Source organism: Diabrotica undecimpunctata, chromosome 5 (assembly GCF_040954645.1).
Source record: "Diabrotica undecimpunctata isolate CICGRU chromosome 5, icDiaUnde3, whole genome shotgun sequence".
Taxonomy (NCBI): domain Eukaryota; kingdom Metazoa; phylum Arthropoda; class Insecta; order Coleoptera; family Chrysomelidae; genus Diabrotica; species Diabrotica undecimpunctata.
Window position 1 is genome coordinate 141336418 of NC_092807.1, and position 20848 is coordinate 141357265.

General features: G+C 35.4%; 1 protein-coding gene across 1 annotated transcript; it reads right to left on the reverse strand.

The window, feature by feature from the left end:
• Positions 1-4134: 4134 nt before the first annotated feature.
• caly (ubiquitin carboxyl-terminal hydrolase calypso) lies at positions 4135-20718 on the reverse strand. The gene is made up of 4 exons (XM_072532868.1): positions 19732-20718; positions 15547-15859; positions 14764-14993; positions 4135-4432 (listed from the first exon to the last, which is right to left on the reverse strand). The coding sequence occupies exons 1-4, from the start codon at positions 20614-20616 to the stop codon at positions 4214-4216; spliced, it is 1647 nt and encodes a 548-aa protein (XP_072388969.1). The 5' UTR covers positions 20617-20718; the 3' UTR covers positions 4135-4213.
• Positions 20719-20848: the final 130 nt, after the last annotated feature.

Genomic DNA, 20848 nt, shown 5'->3' on the forward strand with positions numbered 1-20848 from the left:
GGAAAAAGATTGGTAGAACTATGTGAAGTAAATGATTTGAAAATTATGAACGGATTCTACAAACACAAAAAATATACATAAGTACACATGGACTCAAGAGACAAGAAAACTAAGATCCATTATTGACTACATTATCATGAACCACAAAAGCTCCATCAAAGTGAAAGACACCAGAGTGAAAAGAGGGGCAGAGTGTGGAACAGATCACAAACTTGTGGTGGCATGGATGGAATTCCCCTATATCTGGACAAAACAAAAACATACATCGATTGTTACAACGGGAACGACAATAAACGAAAAGATGCTCAAATTACATCTATTGCAGGAAGAATCAATAAAAGATTTATACAAAAGAAGACTAGACCAAAAACTAGAAGAATTCAGATATGACACGTTAGATGAAATGCATGAATACATAAAAACCTGCCTGATTTCAGCGGCCTTAGAAGCTCTTGGAGAAGACGACCAAAGGAACACCCATCAGAATATCAAATTAAGGGAAGACACATTGAAATGCATAAAAGAAAAGAAAAAACTACACATAAAATACCTAAACACCAAAAAACAGGAAGACTTAGACCTATATAGAGCGAAAAACAGAGAGGTAAAGAAAAGAGTAACAAATGAAAAGAACGAACGATGGGAACAAGCATGCACAGAGATAGAACGACATATCGGAGGAACGAGAAATTCAGAATCATGGCGAATATTAAAAGCACTTCAACGAAATAAGACAGAGAAAACCCAGATCGGCAAAATTAGTGAAAACGAGTGGCAAGAATACTACGTAGAACTACTTACAGAAAACCGTCCCCAATTTCAGGAAGAGAATATAGAACATGCAGGAAATGGGGCATACGACCAGATAGAAATAAGCATGGCAGAAGTTAAGAGGGCAATCAAGACATTGAAGAACAAAAAAGCCAAAGGACCCGGAGGAATACCAAACGAACTAATTAAAAACGGAACGGAAAAGTTATTCCGCATGCTACATAGAATGTTCGAAAGAGGACTAAATGGAGAAGAAATACCTACGGAATGGACACAAGCATACATCACATCCATACATAAAAAAGGAAACAGGAAAAAATGTGAAAACTATAGAGGAATTAGTATAATATCGTCGGTAGGTAGACTTTACGGGAAAATTATTAAGGAAAAACTAGAAACTGAAATAATAGGAAAAATTGGAGAAGACCAAGCAGGGTTCACAGTAGGAAAATCATGCCTAGATCATACGTACACATTAGAACAACTGATAGAGAAGAAAATGGCAAAAGGTAGACCGGTCCATCTGGCCTTTGTTGATCTAAAGAAAGCATATGACTCAATACCTAGAGTCAAATTATGGGAAGCAATGAATGATCTCGGAATCCGACAAACACTAATAAAAGCAATTAAAGCACTATACAAAGAAAACAAAGTAGCTATTAAATGTGGAAATAAAGCCTACAATCCATTTAAGACGACAAAAGGACTTCTATAAGGCTGTGCTACGTCCCCTACTCTGTTTAAAATATTCTTGGAAAAGACACTCAAACCATGGAGGAGAAAGTGCGAAGGAATGGGCATACCAGTAAGAGACGAATACCTATACACCTTAAGTTTTGCCGACGATCAAGTAGTCATCGCACAAGATGAAGAAGATCTCAGCTTTATGCTCAGAAAACTAGAAGAAGATTATAAAAACAACGGAATGGAAATAAACTTAGAGAAAACCGAATACCTAACAACAGAAAACAAGAATATGAGAAACCTAGAGATAGACGAGGGAAGACAAATAAATGGAACAGATAAATTCAAGTATTTAGGAACCATAATATCGAACCAGGGAACAACAGAAGAAGATATAAACAACAGACTGAGACAAACAAGAAACTGTATAAGACAACTAAACTCAGTGTTGTGGGATAAGAACATTACGATAAAGACAAAAAAGAGAATATATAATACCCTGACAAGAAGTATCCTGACATATGGGTCCGAAAACTGGACAATAAACAAGAGAAATAGAGGTAGAATAAGAGCAGTAGAAATGGAGTTCCCGAGGAGAAGCTGTAGACTTACAAAAAGAGACAGAATTGAAAACGCAGAGATTAAGCGGAGAATGGGAATGCAATCAGACATAATCGACTATATAGAGGAGAAGAGACTATCGTGGTACGGCCACGTCAGAAGAGCGGACAGAGGACGCTGGATAAACAAAATCACAGAATGGAGCCTGATTGGAAGAAGAAAGAGAGGAAGACCCCGAAGGTCATTTAGAGATGAAATCGACGAGGCTATGGAGAAAAGAACCCTGCGAGATGGAGACTGGAATGACAGGGAAAATTGGAGAAAACGGTTGAGTGAAGGAAGACAGTGAAAACTGTGGAAATCCTTAGTAGTAGTAGTAGTTATCAGAATAAAAGATAAGTTATTGAATTCACTTATTTTTTTTGGTCTCTATAAACTTCCAGAAACAACTAGCAATTTCGTTTGAACCTCGTTTAGCAATTTGTTCATGCCATACTTAAAAGAAACCATCATTGTTGCCTATATCAAATATGGTGAAGTTGTACGTGACATACTTACTTTTATAATGAAAATCGCTTACGTTCGATTGGGGAGTCGCTAAAACTTTTTGGAGATCGAAACATGCAACGCAGATTGTCTTATCAGTCAAGGCGAGTTCTTTGTCACTGTTTTTCATATTTCTAGCCACTATTTTATTGGCTAAGTGACGTTCATAATTCTCCTGTAATCGACCTTAGTTTTATTAGCTAGGTTAAAGACTGCACATCGCACTGATCTTTCTTTGGTCTAAAGAAACTGATACTAAATTCAGTGTTAAAAATGTCTCTATACTGGCGATGCGTAGCAAGTTATCATTTGTTATTTCATTAGAATATTCACACTTCAACACATATTTAGGTTGCTATTGATCGACCCAAATCCGAAAGGAGGAGGGTCTTACACGGTGTTGTACAATCGATCATCCTCTACGCGGCACCAGTCTGGAGCGAGGCCGTAGAGATAACTGCCTGTAGGAGTCTCATGACACGAGTAGACAGAACAAGTCTGTTGCGAGTGGCATGCGCCTACAGGACTGTGTCTGCGGCAGCCTTATGGACCATCAGTGGATGTGTTCCGTTGCATGTTTTGGCGGTGGAAAGAAAAGAGCTTTATGAGAGAAGAGGTCCAAACCTTACTGTGGCCGAGAAAAGACAGGAAAGGGAAAGGTCAGTTGAAAGAATGCAAGAAGAATGGAACAACACGGAAGACGTGGCACAGTGGACGAAAATGCTGATCCCGAACATAAGAGATTGGGTGGACTGTGGCCACAGGCGACTGAATTATTTCCTGACGCAGGTGCTCACAGGACACGGGTGTTTTAGGGCCTACCTCTATAGGATCGGAAAGGCTGATACAGATGATTGCCTATACTGTGGATACTCGGACACTGTGACGCATACGATGTTAGATTGCAGCAGATGGATAGTGGAAAGGAACAGAATGGAGAGAGAGACAGGTGTGAATTTTGTTACAGTGAGAGAAATGATTGAAAATAAATTAGTTTGGACTAACATACACAGCTATATCCGTGCAGTGATCAAGAAAAAGGAAGAGGAAGAAAGACTGCTAAACCAACGCTAAAGGTAAGAGTGAATGATGCTGAAAGGTGAAGCTAGAAAAGTGGGTCACACTGTGTGAGTTGGAATGCGTGAGTCAGACTGTGGGGAAGGAGGAAATGCCCATCTGGAAATAATGCCGAACTAGGAGCGATGAGTGTCTTCTACGCGCTACCTGGAACGAGACAGGGAACCTCCTTGCTGATGAATGGAGTGTGGATGTGTATGAATGGAGAATGAATGAATAAAGGTAGTGATTCGGAAGTGATGCCGGCCTTACAGCGGCCATTCCGCTTCCGGATCGCTGGATGACAGAGGAGGGTCTGGTTTAGCAGGTAGGCGTTCGGCGTAGACTCGGCGACGAGAGGGCATTTTAAAGTACCTCGGGAACTATCGCCGGGAGTACGAAGAACGAATCCTGCACTAAAGTTAGTCAGGCGGCGCCCTGGACTGAGATGTCTTTTGAAGATTCCAGACCCCCCCTCTATAAAGACGAAAAAAAAAAAAAATAAAACACAATAAAAAAATAGAATTATATAATGTCATGCATGCTTATTATGAGTACTTATATAAACATCTACACATAGAGAAAAAATAACATTTTATCTTCGTTTTTTAACTTTTGAGCGTCCTTTCTTCTTTCTCTTCCCTCCATCTTTTTTCTTTTTAGTTGGCTTAGGCACTGGTGTCGAGTTGTTAGGTCTTTTTGGCAATACAAGATTTTGCTCCACTAAATCTGCAAGTTTTCCCTGTTCAGCAAGCATAGATAAAAACGTGCAAATAAATTCATCATAATTATGAGTTCTGCGACTGTCATCTACCTAAAATAAAACCAATTTACTGATTTACTTTTAACACAAATAAGTTTACGAAAGAAGGATATGAAATGATTTATAAAAACGTTTATTTTGATAAACGGGAAGGGAAAAGGGGTAAAATTATTAAGCTTCCAAAAAAGGACAACCTCACAATGTGCAAAAATTGGAGAGGAATAACCTTGCTTACCGCAATAAATAAAATCTTCAAGACCATCATACTAAAAAGATTAACAAACAAGATTGAATTTCGAGCTGATCAAGCAGGCTTTATACCAGAATCCTCCTGCATAGACCAAATTAATACTGTGAGGGTAATAATGCAACAATCGGTTAAAGGGAACACACCCTTATACATGGTTTTTGTTGACTTCGAGCGTGCCTTTGTCAGCTTATCTCATGCTGCTTTATGGAAAATTTTAGAGCTAAGAAACATCTCGCATAAAATAATTTCCATTATAAAGTCACTATATTTGACATACTTCCTGGAGTCAGACAGGGATGCGTGCTTTCTCCGTTTCTTTTTAACGTAGTAGTAGACTATGTTCTCTCCAAACTAGACTCCGACACAAGAGGGATACAATGGACGTTAACCACACACCTAAGCGATCTGGAATACGCCGACGATATCTGCCTGTTATGACAAAGGTTCCAAGATGTGGCTGATCAATTGGAAACACTTTCCATTGAAGCCAATAAAGTAGGTTTGAAAATCAATATTAATAAAACCAAATCCATGAGAGTAAATGCAAGAAACAACACGCTATTTACTATCAACAACATGCAGATTGAAAATGTGGAAAACTTTACGTATCTTGGAAGTGTCATAACAGAAAGCGAAGGTACAGAGGACGATATTGGTATGAGGATACGAAAAGCTCAACAAGCATTCAGCATGCTCAACCCTGTTTGGAGATCTGGCGAGTATACTACAAGGACAAAGATCCGCATATTCCAGTGAAATGTCATGTCTGTCCTACTCTACGGATGTGAAACCTGGAAAGTTGCAAAAACTCTTACAGATGAACTGCAGGTCTTTATTAATAAATGTATACGGCGAATTGTTCGTATTTTCTGGCCTAACATCATCAGAAACGAAGATCTACTACAGCTAACCGAACAAAAAAGGTAGAACATCAAATAAAGTCCAGAAAGTGTAGAGTATTTATTTAACTACATAACAGATACAAATATTGTTTGTAGAAAGTAAAAAAAAACATACATAGTATTAAAAAAGGAATATAAAACGTAACTTAAATATATCACAAACAATAACACATATTAAACAGAAAAACATTTATGGCAAAGTTACGGTAAGCAGTTCAGTGGATGTTCTGCAATGAGTCATATATTCTTCTGAGCAGTAAAAACAATGTTTTAGAAGATATTTTTTTATAACTTCATTGAAACTATTACAGCTTAGCCGTTTTATACTTTTTGGTAAAATATTGTAATATTTATAATTAAGACTATTTTTTTCTGAAAGACTTAATCTACACAGCGATTTGTTCGTAGGTAGTGACAGTTTCGCGTATTGTGAACATGGACATCAGACTGCTTTATTAAATGGGCACGTTTTCTGTGAATTTCAGTTAGAACTTGAAATATCAACAGAGTAGGTAGCGGCATAATTTTGAATTTGATAAAGAAAGGTCGGCAGTGTTCTAGATAACTAACCCCTGCTAAAATCCTGACAGCTTTCTTTTGCATTCTAAAAATTTGAAGTGCATTTGTTGAATTGTCCCATATAATTACACCATAGTTTAGATGAGAGTGGAATAAGTAAAAATATGTCATTTTTAGTGTTTTAAAGTTGACAACCCTTGCTAGTTGGCGAATAACAAATAATGAACTTGATGGCTTTTTCTTAAGTTTTGAGATATGAGCCGACCAGTTGAGTCGATTATCTATTGTTATTCCCAATAGTTTAACAGTCTCTTTGTTAACTAGATCATTGTGTAAATTACTTGCAAATATAACCAAATTTTGCGTTTTATCCGGGATAAGTACTAGTTTGTTTGGAGCAAACCATGAGCTAGATTTAGTAGAAACTTACTCATGAGACATTTTTAAATCATCATTATTTTTTCCTGATATAACGTATGTCGTATCATCTGTGAATTGTATGGTTTTGTACGGAGATATGAATTTAAGGAGATCGTTGACATAAATAATAAACAAAAGAGGTCCTAAGACCCAACCTTTTGGGACTCCATGTTTTACGGATAGAAAATCGGAGAGATGACCTTTAGACACACCGCCTGGTGTTTGCCACATAGATAAGAAGTTATAAGCTTAAGAGGGATACCTCTGATTCCATAGTAATTTAATATGTTGAGCAAAATGTCATGTGAAACGCAATCAAAAGCCTTCGACAAGTCGCAAAGGGAAATTGCTATGCGATTGCCGCGTTCAAGCCTCTCAATCACCTCGCTCGTTATGTTAATAACGTACATAATAATGTTATAACGTACATGGAGTAGGGATGATGTCACCGGTATTGGTGAAGTGACGTATTCGTTAACTTTTTAAATAGAAATCGGTATAATGCGACATCTCATTTAAACGAGAATTTAATTCTCTATTTAACTACATCATATTTTTACCCAAAATATTTTTTTAAGGATACAAAAACAATTTTTTTTAATTTAAATTCAACTAATTTACAACTAATGATTTAATTAATAATGTACTTTAAAGTAACCAAATTATGCATAATAATTATTTTAAATTAAATGTTCGAAATGCCATCCATCGGTTTCTTGACAATATGCGAATCTACGGACACATTCATCAAGTACATTGCGGATGACTTCTGGAGTAATTAGACTCATTTCATGCCTAATTCTAGCTTTCAAGCCGTGTAAGTTTTGGGGTCTATTGACATAAACTTTTGATTTTATGTAACCCCACAGAAAAAAGTCTAGAAGTGTTAGATCTGGCGACCTTGCTGGCCACTCTATAAAACCTCTTTTTCCGATCCACCTCCTGGGAAAGCAATGATTTAAAAATTGACGTACTTCACGTGCGTAATGCGAAGAGGCTCCATCTTGTTGAAACCAGACATTTTCACTAGGTAAATTTGGATTATTGGCATTTGGATACATGTTAACAAGGACAGGTATAAGTTGATTTCTCAAAAAAGTTAAATAACGTTCTCAAGTTAGATTTTCTTCAAGGAAAAAAGGGCCAATGATTCTGTCATTAATGCTCCCTGTCCATACATCTACTTTCTGAGGATATTGCGTGTGTGAATCAGTCATCCAATGTGGGTTTTCTTGACTCCGATATTTGCAATTTTGACGATTCACGGTACCGTGTATAAAAAATGTGGCTTCATCGGAAAAAAGGATTTGATTGATGAAATCTGGATTGCGGATACATAAATCCTGCATAATTTCAGAAAATTGAAGCCGGAGATCGGGATCGTCGTCGTTTAATTCCTGATGTAGTTGAATTTTGTAGGGATGGTATTTTTTTTTAAATATATAATACCGATCGTTGGGAAACTCCAGCATATTCACCCATTTAATAAAATATCAAGTTTCACATTGTCTTCAATTTTAGGATGCCCAGCGTGTGGAATATGTTTAACGTGCCCAGTTTCTCCAAATTTTCGGACTATTTTACTTACTGTTGATTGGCTGATAGGTCGGTCTGAATATTTATTAATATTGAATAAATTGCATACCTCGTTCTGTTTTATTTTTTTATCTCCACATCCGCTAAGAATTAATATTTCTTTGTGTTGTGTTTTATTTAGGTGAGCCATTAATTTAGTATTCAAAAGTAAAAAATTACAATTGACAACTGATGACAATTCACAAAATCAAAACATTTTCGTCAATAAATATTACAGTAACTATGAAGCTATCACTTGCTTGAATTAACACTTGACAAAAAGATTCAGTGTTCATGAGATAAGTTTTTGTGTCCATTATTATTTTTACTTTTTTAAGTATTTACTTCAGAAAGTCATGGCAGGAATCGATGGATGGTATTTCGAACATTTAATTTAAAATAATTGTTATCCATAATTTGGTTACTTTAAAGTATATTATGAATTAAATCATTAGTTGTAATTTAGTTGAATTTAACCAACATATAGTGTCTTTTTACAATTTCTCGTTTGATACATATCTAACCTCCAAACCATGTGCTTCTTTTCAAACCATGTGTAGTTAGTATCTTTACCTAATATAATTTAACTAATTCGTTTAATAATTATTATATTTATTTTATCCTTACCAATTTGCTATTTAATATTGTAATTATTTTTAATTTTCATACGGCAAGGAAATATTTTAAAACATATGCAGTTGCTAACACAAGGTTTATTATTTTAATTTTTTGGTCTAATCCAATTTTTGTCCACCTTTTTGGGTGAAGAATTCCCGAACTAAAATACTGCAATAGGTGGCCGCTGTACTGGTGGCGGAACTCAACATATCCCAATACAAATGACTAAATATAGAGAATCTGAAGCTTTATGCGTTTTGACAGATTCTGATGAATCTGAATATTTAAAATGTATCAACTTAGAAAATGTAGATCTTGAAATAAATTTCGTTGTATGAAATAAAGAAGAACAATAAAATATTATTAATGACATCAGCAAATGGTTGGGAAAAGAAAAAGACTTTTAAAATTATGTTCTTCACTAAAAATACTATGTTCATATATGTTTATTAAATTAAATTATTGTGAATTATTAATGTAATAGTTATTCTTGTCATGGTACATTCGTAAATGAAGTTTTATAGTTAATTTTAAAAAAATCCAGAAATAACATTGAATTTTTTAAAAATCACTGAAAAGGGGGGCCATGAGTTGCAATTGCCACGTCCATCCGACGACGCTTTACCATGAATGGGAGGGGGGTATTAAAAAGTTCAAATTTTTAACGACGTAGTTTATGGATGTTTGTTTGAGCTTGACTCTAGTCTGGCTTTGTAAGGAGACATGAGAGGTGTAGTATAAGCGAGAGATGGCAACATCACCGCTGAAATAACGCAACTTTCATCGTTTCAGCGTTTTCAGCGTACATCGTTCGTCAGCCTGCTTCGATTGGAGGTCACTGTCAGATGACTGCGGCAAGTGTCCTAAGGCCAGCTCAGCTCAGCGAGGACAGAAATCTCGCGTAGAGCAAAAGGGCAAAAGCTGGCTTGATCCTGATGTTCAGTATGCATAGGGACTGCAAAAGCACAACCTATCGATCCTTTTGGCTTGAAGAGTTTTCAGCTAGAGGTGTTAGAAAAGTTACCACAGGTATTACTGGCTTGTGACGGCCAAGAGTTTATAGCAACGTCGCTTTCTGGTCCTTTTATCATTTCTCTCATAACAAGCGATAATGACACATTTGAACATGTAAAACGAAGGGTACTGGTAGCGAACAAATCTTATTTTGTACTAAATAAGCAGCTAAAAAACAGAAATTTAAGCCAAAAAACCAAACTAAGGATATATAGAACATTCATCCTACCAGTGCTGATCAGAAACATGGACCATCTCCAAAACAGACGCATATCGTCTGCCCGTCTTTGAAAGGAAGATACTACGCAGAATAATAGGCGCAATCTGTGACAATGGTATTTGGAGAAGGCGATATAATTTCGATTTATACGAGAAGTACAAAGAAATAGTTAAAATGGTAGAGATGTAATATCTTTTATAAAAATAGGTAGGCTTAGATGGGCTGGACATGTATCAAGATCAAATGAAAATTACTTACCCAGACAAACCCTATTAGCGGTACCATGAAAAAATTCGCGTACCCCCGAAAATAAATGCCGGCGGGATCCAGGTTTACCTGGCCTTTCGGCATACGACCTTTAGCTAGCCACTAACCCCTACGAGTCCGACACCATTTGAGAGTGGCGAATCGCAAGAAGCATCGCAGGGCTCCACCCTCCCTGTAGTACTTGTGTTGCGGTACGAACACCCGTCCGTTATCCTCCCACCCCGCGCGGAAAGGTGAACGCTGGTCGAGGCTTGACCTCGCACGTAGACAGGTCGAAGAGCTCTCCTCTCCCACTCTTAAATCTCACAAGGTGGGTGCGTGCCGTAACCTCACATCCTTAATGAGGAAAGAGTGTATGAGGGACGCAGCTCGTTCAACCTCACTTTGGTACTGTGGAATGAGAGTAGAGTGGTACTACGAGAGGCTTATCTCGGATACTAGGAGTGTAGACCGGTGACCGTAACGCCGAAGCGCCCTGCGTGCGTTTCTACAAACCCGACAACACGAACATGGCTCTCCATCTCTTCAGTCTTCATTCCTTTCCATTAGTCGCCTCTTAAGACAGGCAGGGATAACTTGCCCCGGCTGTATTCTCATCTCCGCGAGCCGGATGGAGATTAGCGGCACCAGTAGGGAATAGGTGTAGAGGTAGACCAAGATCAAGATGGCGCAGCAAACTGGCAATGGTTGGCGATGAATAGAAACGAATGGCGAAATAGATAAAAAATATCAAAGAAATTTCACAATATACCAAAAAAAGATCCTTTAGAAAAGGCTGAAATATTTAATATATATTTTACAAATAACAAATAATTAAACAAAAAATAAGAGGCTTATATGTAATAATAGCATATTTCATCATCCCACTACAAAAAATGAGATTTTACAAATTACAAATAATTTAAAAAATCATAAAGTTTCAGGCGTATAAGGTATTACAAACGAAATTTTAAAACTTATATGCAATGACCATAGCAGATCTGTTTATATAGTTAATTTGTCCATTAAACAGGATCATTTTACGAGACAATTTAAAGTAGCTATTAGAATCGTTTTACGAATATATTTGAAAGGGTAATCAAATTAAGGTTAGAACTTTTATGGAAAAGAATAATTTAATTATAAAATATGTAATTTGGCTTTCAAAAAAATCTTTCTCTCTGGCCAAAAGCTTTTGGTTGTTAATCATCAACAATTTTGGGAATCCTGGAAGACTATGGAAGAGTAAATGCCTATATATATATATATATATATATATATATATATATATATATATATATATATATATATATATATATATATATATATATATATATATATATAACTTTTTAAAAGTTACTTAATAGAGAGGCAACAACGTGTTGAAACTTAAAGACAAGCGAAGTGATATGCTTACTGTGCAATATAGCATACTGCAAGGTAGGGAGAGGCTTGTACTTTGGGCCAGCTTGTAGCATGAGTCACCCCATTTTTTTTTTAATTTGGCGCGGGAACTCTCTCTCTGTTATAGGATAGATAATTTTCTTTTTTAATTTTTGTGTTAACAGATATGGTAAATTAAATCACAGGGTGTGTATGCTTATTCTAACAGGTACTTAAACAACATAGTGAGAAATATATCAAAACAGTTTTTTTAGATTAAATTCATATTCGTTTTCTTTTTCGGCCGAGTCTTGCACCTTGGACCACTATCATGATGTCTTGTACGTTGGGCCGCGGCCCAAGGTACAATCTCTTGTAGGTGGATAAATAAAAAGAGGTGGAAACAGTTCTTTTTTCTTTACATATGCCTAGAAGCAAAACCGGCGTAAAAAGAGCTCCGATAGATCATGAAAACCTATTAAAAGCATACAATGCAATTCAAGAAAAGCAAATATTGGTCCGATTAGCTGCAAAGCAATTCTATGTGTCACGGACGACACTTTAAAAGATTTTTGCTCCGTGGTCCCAACAATTTCCTCTCTTATGGTGCTTGCGCAGTCCGAAAAGTATTTTCCACTGATGAGGAGAATGACTTATGTCAGTATTTAACTCAAGCAAGTCATATGCATTATGGACTTTCACGTCTCTCTTTGCAAACTTTAGCATTTGGATACGCTAAAGCCAACAATAAGCCAATATTGCTCTGAAGCTATTTTCTTGTGGCATTTTAAAGTAATTACTATTTAAATGGGAATAAGCCACAATTAAAGGTTAAGGTACGTTTATTGACGTTTCAATTTCCACTTTGGAAATCGTTCTCAAAATACAAACAGTAAATTAAACAAAAAAAAAACAAAATTTATTTAATTTACTAATGTTTGTATTTTGAGAACGATTCCCGAAGTGGAAATTAAAACGTCAATAAACGTACTTTAACCTTTAATTGTAGCTTATTCCCATTTAAATAGTAATTAACAATAAGTCAGTCCCACTGTCCTAGAATAATAATTATCGTGCCGGAAAACAGTGGTTCCCTGACTTTATGAGTCGCCATAAGCAACTTAGTTTAAGAAAGCCACAAGCCACTAGCCTATATCGCGAAGCCAGCTTTTTTCTTCAAACATTGCCAGTGATTCCACGATCAACGCCAGCTGATGAACTCAATGCATTTTTAAAGTTCTCTAATTTGTGGAAACATGTCAAGGTATTACACTTAAGGAAGAACAAGAATGTGCGTGTCAAGTTGCAAAATGACCAATCTGGAGACATATTCTCTAAGCAACTCATTGACATTGGTAATGGCAAATGTCCTATAGATACCTTGACTGGTTGCATTAACTTTCCTCAAAGTTTTTGTCAGTTAACTCGATCAAAAGATGAACTTACTCAAAAGGTGTTTCCAGATGTTGCTCAAAATTGCAGAAACCATGATTGGTTTAGCGAACGGGCTATATTGGCTGCAAAAACATAGATGTAAATGAACTAAATTTCAAAATTCAAGCACAAATTACAGGCGAATTGAGGATATATAAATCAGTTGATTCGACTAAAATCAAGCTGATGTCGTCAACTATCCGCCTGAATTTTTAAACTCGCTGGATTTGCCAGGATTGCCACCTCAGAATCTTCAATTAAAGGTTGGATCAGAAGTTATAATGTTGAGAAATATCAACCAACCGCGCCTTTACAACGGCACATGGTTAGCAATAAAAAAATGATTGAACAACGTGATAGAAGCAACTATACTGAAAGGAAAGTATAAAGGAGAAGACGTTTTGATACCACGCATCCCAATGATTCGGACTGATGTACCATTTGAATTTAAACGACTACAGTTTCCAGTGCGGCTTACTTTTGCTATGACCATAAAAAGTGACAGGGGCAATAATTACGTGTTTGTGGTATTAATCTAGAAAATCCATGTTTCTCACATGGTCAATTGTATGTTGCCTGTTCCCGTGTTGGAAAACCATCAGATTTGTTTGTATATACCAGGTAATCAAACAAAAAACATTGTATATCATAAAGCACTACAATAAAAATAAAACAGATTTTTGTTAATAATTATGATTCACTTGATTTACTTTATTTACTTGATTTACAATAAAGCGATTACTGAAAATACTTATATACGTTTTATTTCATTATTCTTTATTACATCGGTTATTAACCCTATGTTAATAATAATAATAATAAATAATTAATTATCTCTATGTCTTGTTATTGAAGCACCCACTTTATAAATATTTGTCACCTTTAGGTTCCCACTATCCCTTTAGATTATTTTTCAATCAGGTTTGAACCTTAAGATCCCCTATTAGTTTGAAGCCCTCTGGCAGACATCCCAGTCGGGGTTTTTAGTGGGTCCAAAAGGGTGGCCAAAGTTCGTGGAAGCGAAGATACTTAGGTCACCCGAGCTGACCCTGACATACCGCCCTATCATCATGGTGACGGTTCTGTTCAGGAGAATTAAAGAAATAAACTGCCACATTTCAAATCTATTTGACAGAACGAAGTCTGTCGGGTCCGCTAGTTATTAAAATAAAAGTTTTGGTAATTATGTTTACCAGTGGCTCAAGGTACAACCTTTGGTAGCCCAAGGTATAATACGTATTGTACCTTGGGCAAATTGTAGGCGTTCAGGAATTTTTTTCTTTTAAGAAAACCAACTCATATAATCCGTTGTTATTTTTATTTTACTTATTTTACATACTACAATAGTTTATACCTGTCCCAGTGTAAATTGTAAAAATATAACTTCAATATTGCATTTGTAATACCTGTTTAAAAAAATCCTGCCCAAGGTACAAGCCTCTCCCTATATATATATATATATATATATATATATATATATATATATATATATATATATATATATATATATATATCTAGAAAAAATCGCAATTAAAAAAACGCAAAGGAAATAAACGTACAGAATAAGGGCAATGTTGCACAAGCCCACAAAAATATCCACACATGCAAAATTGCACTCATGGATTAAGTCTCACAAGACCAAAACTTCTCGTATAAATGCGAACTTCAAATCCCCCACACTCCAACTTTTTTTCACTACGAGGGAAATCTGAAATCCGCGGGTATAATAGTTGATTTAATGAACAATTTTATGAAACGCATTTACCCACGATCGAGAAAAATATTACGCTAAAGCACATACCTTATATTTATTCTGTTTATCATTTTCATCCTTTAGACTCATTTCACACATACAAATTTCATTTTCTAAGTTTCGTAATAATGCTAGAAGATCTTTTGGGGCAAATGTATGAGGTTCTAATAATTCTTGATTCTTTTTTTCAGCTACAACTGGATCTCCATCACTAGTGTGTACTCTAGCATGACCTCCACTTGATTTTCGTTCAGTATTTTCCGAATTTGATCTGGAAACTAAAATAAAAGTTTATTATTCACTATGATCAATAGTTAATTGGCCTTTCACTGTTCCAAAACAACATGCAAAATAACGTTCTCCCACTGCTTCTGGTGGCCCTACAGCTCAAATACCGCTTAGGTTTCCTGTATTTTTTCTATCTCCAAGATTGACAGTCAAAACAGCTTGCCTCCAAGTTCTGATACCTGAGACTTTCTTCTTCTTGTGAAGTGAATTCTAGTGAAGATTAAATCCACGAAAATATATTCAGAGAGCTTCGAAAAGTGTTCCGTGAAAAAATAAGGCAATATAATTTCAAATTGTATGAGAAGTATAAAGAAATAGTAAATGGCAAGAGATGGGGTTTCAAAAACATAGGTAGACTTACTTGGGCTGGACATGTGTCAAGAGCAAATGAAAATTATCAGGGTAGATCTAGCACCACTAATGATGATGATGAAAGCTTGGTTTCTACAAGTAAATGCTTGAGCAATTAAAGAATTTGATTCTTCCATAAGCTCAAAATGAACTAAATTTCTATGTAAACTCTACAAAATGTAATATACTTACTAGTTCTCTCCTTATCTTCCTGTTCTGCCATTCTTAGTACAACAAACCTTTTCAAATCTTTAGATGTAGGACTATTTTGTCCTCCTGCAGAATTAGCCCAATTCCATGTTTGTGTTGGAGAGTTAAAAGCTGATCCAATATCTGAAGGAGTGTCAGTGCCTGAAGTACTAGGAGCTGGAGAAGTTTGGATTGTTAAAGGTGTTGCATAATCTAGGGGACATAGAGTTACTTTACTGGTTGCAGATACTATCTCAGGTTTGACATTTCTTGATTCATCTTCAGAGTGGCCTTCTTTAGATGCCTCAGTAGATTGCTAAAAATTATAATTAATAAAAATAAGGGATCAATATGAAATAGATTAAAATCTGTGTGTGCTTTCACAGTCTTCTTCTTCCTCTTCTCCTCTTGGTGCTACAACTCTGTGAATTTTGACTTTCTTCAGAATATTCTTACATTCTGTCACGTTAGCTATTTTCCTTTTCCACTCCCTGGTGCCCATGGCTTTAAGATCCTCTTTTATGAAAATAATATTGCATAATTATACTGTCATTATGAACCCATTCAAGTCTCTGGAGTCTAGTGAATTCTGAGATAGGTAGTTCTTTTAACAGTTGGTAAAGGTCATAATTTATATCTATATCTTCATATCCGATTTAATGGAGATGAGTTCAAAGATTTGCCTTACAAGTTTTTCTTTGGAAAACTTTCAATCTCAGTTTCTTCTGTATTTAATTCAACTCCTAGATATGTGAAGATCTCCACTGCTTTAACATTTTCCTCTTTTTTTCATTCGTTGTTGCCTGTGGTAAAGATAATTCATAGTGTCGTGGACCTGACATAATCATTTAGTGACGTCGATCTACGAACGAAACAAGTGCGTTATCGTAGCGAGACAGAGACGAACTAGCTTTTGCGTTAGTGAAATAGCTTTAATTTTTGGAGTAGCCTTTATTGTAGATAATAAAATGAAGCACCTGATAACAGACTTTCAAGCCATCAATGAAAGAATATGCAAGCTTAGGATAAAAACGCATTTCTTTAACATAACCCTTATAAATGTACACTGTCCCACAAATGAACAGGAAGAAGACACTAAGGTAGCCTTTTATCAAGATCTAGAACGAATCTATGACTCTATACCAAAAAACGACATGAAAATGGCAATAGGCGACACAAACGCCAAGATCGGAAAAGAAGAAGAGTACATAGGGGTAATAGAGAAACATAGTTTGTCTATTTACTTTGTTCGGGATACAAAATAGTCACAAACATCATTAATCGAAGACTACAGCCTCTCACGGAAAAAATCATCGGGGAATATCAAGCAGGGTTTAGGCAAAATAGATCTACCATTGACCAACTATTTACAGTTAAACAAATATTAGCCAAAGCATGGGAATATGACATGGACGTTTACAATCCCTTTGTAGCTTTTAAACAAGCCTATGATTCAATAGATAGAACAATTCTACCTAATATATTGAAAGAATTTGGCATACCATCAAAATTAATACGACTAGTGCAAATGACAATGACAGAAACAGAAGCACAGGTATGTATTCAGGGACAGATCACTGATGCGTTTACGATAACGCAAGGACTGAAACAAGGCGACGGACTAGCTCCAACGCTCTTTAATCTTGTTCTTGAATATGTAATTAGACGGTTGACGGTGAGCGGAAATAACATACTTACAAACAAGTCTACCCAATTAGCAGCATACGCAGATGATATAAACATAATGAGCAGAACAGTGAATGCAGCGGAAGAAACCTGCGTTGAGTTGAAACAGAGTGCAGAAGCAGTAGGGCTAGCAATAAATATAAATAAAACAAAACTACTCATACAAACCAGATCAAATAGACTGGTGCAACAACACTTTATTGACGATATAGAACATGTAAATAGATTCACATACCTAGGAATGGATCTGGTCGCAAGCAATGAAGAAGAACCAGAAATAAATAGAAGGCTTATGCTGGCAAATAAAGCCTATTTTGCGATGGGCCACATATTCAAATCGCGAGACGTACACCGGAAAACAAAACTCCGGGTCTATAAAACAATAATCAGGCCCATAGTAAGTTATGGTAAAGAAAAATATTACGTAGGATACTGAGCCCAATAAGTGAAAACAACAACTGGCGAATTAGGTATAATAGAGAAATTTACGAGCAATATAGCGAACCAACTCTAGCACAATACACTAAACTGCAGAGATTACGGTGGGCAGGGCATGTGGTCCGCATGCATGAGAATAGAATCCCCAGAAAATTACTAAATGCAAGAATGCAGGGAAAAAGACCTGTTGGAAGACCTAAAAAGAGATGGGAAGACGAAGTTGATGAGTATGCCAGGAACTGCCTGGGAACGCGTTCATGGAAAATAACAGCGGTAAATCGAGATGATTGGAGAAGCCTGCTGAAGGAGGCCAAGGCCCGATTTGGGCTGTAGTGCCATTGGGTGGATGGAAATAGCTTTAATATTTTTATTTTTTTTTTGTGAACAATCGTTTTTAATATTTTATAGTGAGGTACTATTTCAATTGATTTCAATGAATCAAAAAAAAATTCACATTTAAAAGTGTATAACCTTGTTCTATCAGTTTCTAATACTTTAGTTTGGGCTTATTTGATTTTAAAACATTGTTTTTAGTTGTTTGAGGCCCTTTGAGTTTTGTGCCACAACACAAAAATGGATTTATACAAAACTGTTTAATAAATTAGGAGCACTTTTTGTATGGGCGACCTCTTGAACATTATTCTGCGGTCTTTTATGAAAGTGATTATGCAAAAAATCCCATGCGAATATTTTTCCCAAGGAATTCGAGGTTTTCGTCTCATATAAACATATTTTGCTGAATTTAAAACCAAAATCCGCTTATTTTTCTATCATACATTGATTTATTTATTTATTTGTCCTCTAGATTTTTTTCAGTTCTTAAAAGGTTTATTTATAAGCCAAATTAGTGCAATGTAAATATTTTAAATGCCGTCTACACTCTCGATCAAATTTCTTCAGATGATGTGTCGAAGTGAAGTTAATCGAGGCGAGGTGACTCTCTACATACTGACTAACTGGAATGTTTAAGATTAGAGAAACATAATATGTCATATTTATTGGAAATACTCGATATCATTAGACATGCAAATCCTACCCTGTCTCCTAATTTCCTATGAAATTAAAATGGTGCATGTTTTTAGGTTCCATTTATTTTTTTGAGCATGCGTATTTAAGAGGTTCAAGAGGCTTTGAAACATTTCTAAGTGTGTTATAACGTGTTGTATGGTAACCAATTGATTGATTGCACATCTTCCATTCATGTAACCCTCTGGTTAAGGTTTTAATGTCTTTGGTATTGATGACTACTTAAATAGTAAATCGCCTTGTTTTAGACCTTGTACTATTTCAAAACTTGCAGCAAGTTCATTGTGTTATTGAGTCCATTATTCCCTTGATTAGTTGGATATATGTTGAAAGGGATATCGAAGCTTTCTAAGATGTTATATAACTGGCTTCTCTTTATTTAGTCATAGTCCTGTTTAAGAACAGTATATGTATTAGGAACAGTTGATGTATTGTTGACCTTCCATGCCAAAAAACAATTTGATATTCCCCTATAGCTATATTTTCACTTAAAGGTTTTGAGGGAAGTCTGAGTCAGATTTCTTACTTCTTCATCCCCTCTCTCGTTCTGTCTCAAATAAAAAAGAATGATCAACTAAGAACATTTTTAGTCTACTAACCAGTAATTATATAGAATAATACCTATGGTAGAAAAATTTTAATATAGAATGTATGAGCACATTTACTATCAAATTGAAATGAAAAATAAGCAACATCATAAAATAAATAAAAAAAAGGAAATAGTAGACTATTATTATAAGCTAATTTAACTAATTTTTCTAGGTATTAAAAAAAAACTGAGAAACATAATATCTTTATACAGCCCTGTCAATTTTAATATATAGCAAAGAAAATTTCTTATAAACAAAAAAATAGGAAAGAAAGACAAGAGGGATTGCTATAATAGATAGAGGGATAGATATAAGTAGTATTTATCATTAAAAAATTTAAAACTATGAAAAACAAAGCAAATTTGTTGCAATATCGAAATGTGACAACAATATCATAATTTCATTACATAATACTTCATAGTTTATTATGTTTCAATTGCATATTTACCTCTTCAGCACTGTTAGATATTGAAATCTTGACATGCTCTCCTTGATTTTCTAACTTAGTACCGCCTCCTTTATCTTTGATTTTAACTAAATGTTGCAATGCATCTAAAACTATTTGCTTATTAGTTCGTAACATTTTTAACTTATGTTGAATAGCTAATCTTCTATCGGGTACAACAGCCATCAAGTTAAATCTAATTTCATTATATTCATCAGCTGTAATTCCCAGTCTATCAGTAATGACACTACGAAACTTGTCAGTCCATTCCATATCATTACATGGCCCATGGTCTATTGGAAATGGTTTTAATCCATCCAATTCAAAAAGTCTACCACCGATAGGAACAAAGCTTACAAAATGAAATGCTTCACCTGTAAATCTACCAGTTGATACCCCACTGCCTTTTTCTAGCCTTCTTTTAGCCTGTGGCATGGCATGTGAATTATGTGCACAAGCTAACTCTGGTGTATTTCCAATTGCCCACCCTTTATTGTCTGGACTCATTCCTTGTGTATGTGCTTTCAATCTAATTAAAGTCTCTCCCAAGTGTATAGTTGGACAATTTAACAAAATTGAAATAAGTGCATGGGTGGCACAACTATTAGGTACCATCTGCTGAGCAAAAAATATATTATTTACAATATCTTCATCTTTAACGAATGTTTCATTTTGTTCTACGACTTTGCGTCGTGACCGTCGTTCTTCAACCCATCTAAATAGAAAAATAAAGCCATAAACAGGACTATCTAAAGGTTTGTTAAGATCGTATATCTCTTCAACTTGAACACCTTTCACGCCAAAATCCTCTAAAAGAAGCGTAAAAAGACCAGGATCACTTTCCAGTTCCAGCCATCCTTCAGTAAGTTCTTTTATATCTACAGGCATTTTTACTAATGTATTTTTCTACAAAATATGTTTATATAAAAAATGTAAACAAATCAACTCTATAACCTATCATTTTCGTCTTTTTTACTGGATACTGGGAAAATAAGAAGGCAACCAGAATATAGCCGCAAATGTCAACTATGGAACAAATATTTAACTTTGGTAGTGTCACAATACGTTGCCAAGTCCTTAGAATAAATCCTAAATCCTACATAAGTGCTAAAATAATGAG

Coding starts and splice junctions, on each gene's coding strand:
- caly (XM_072532868.1), bottom strand. CDS start 20,616: ATGCCTGTAGATATAAAAGAACTTACTGAAGGATGGCTGGAACTGGAA. Junction 15,860..19,731: donor TATCTAACAGTGCTGAAGAG/GTAAATATGCAA, acceptor TATAATTTTTAG/CAATCTACTGAGGCATCTAA. Junction 4,433..14,763: donor ATAAACAGAATAAATATAAG/GTATGTGCTTTA, acceptor GTTTTATTTTAG/GTAGATGACAGTCGCAGAAC.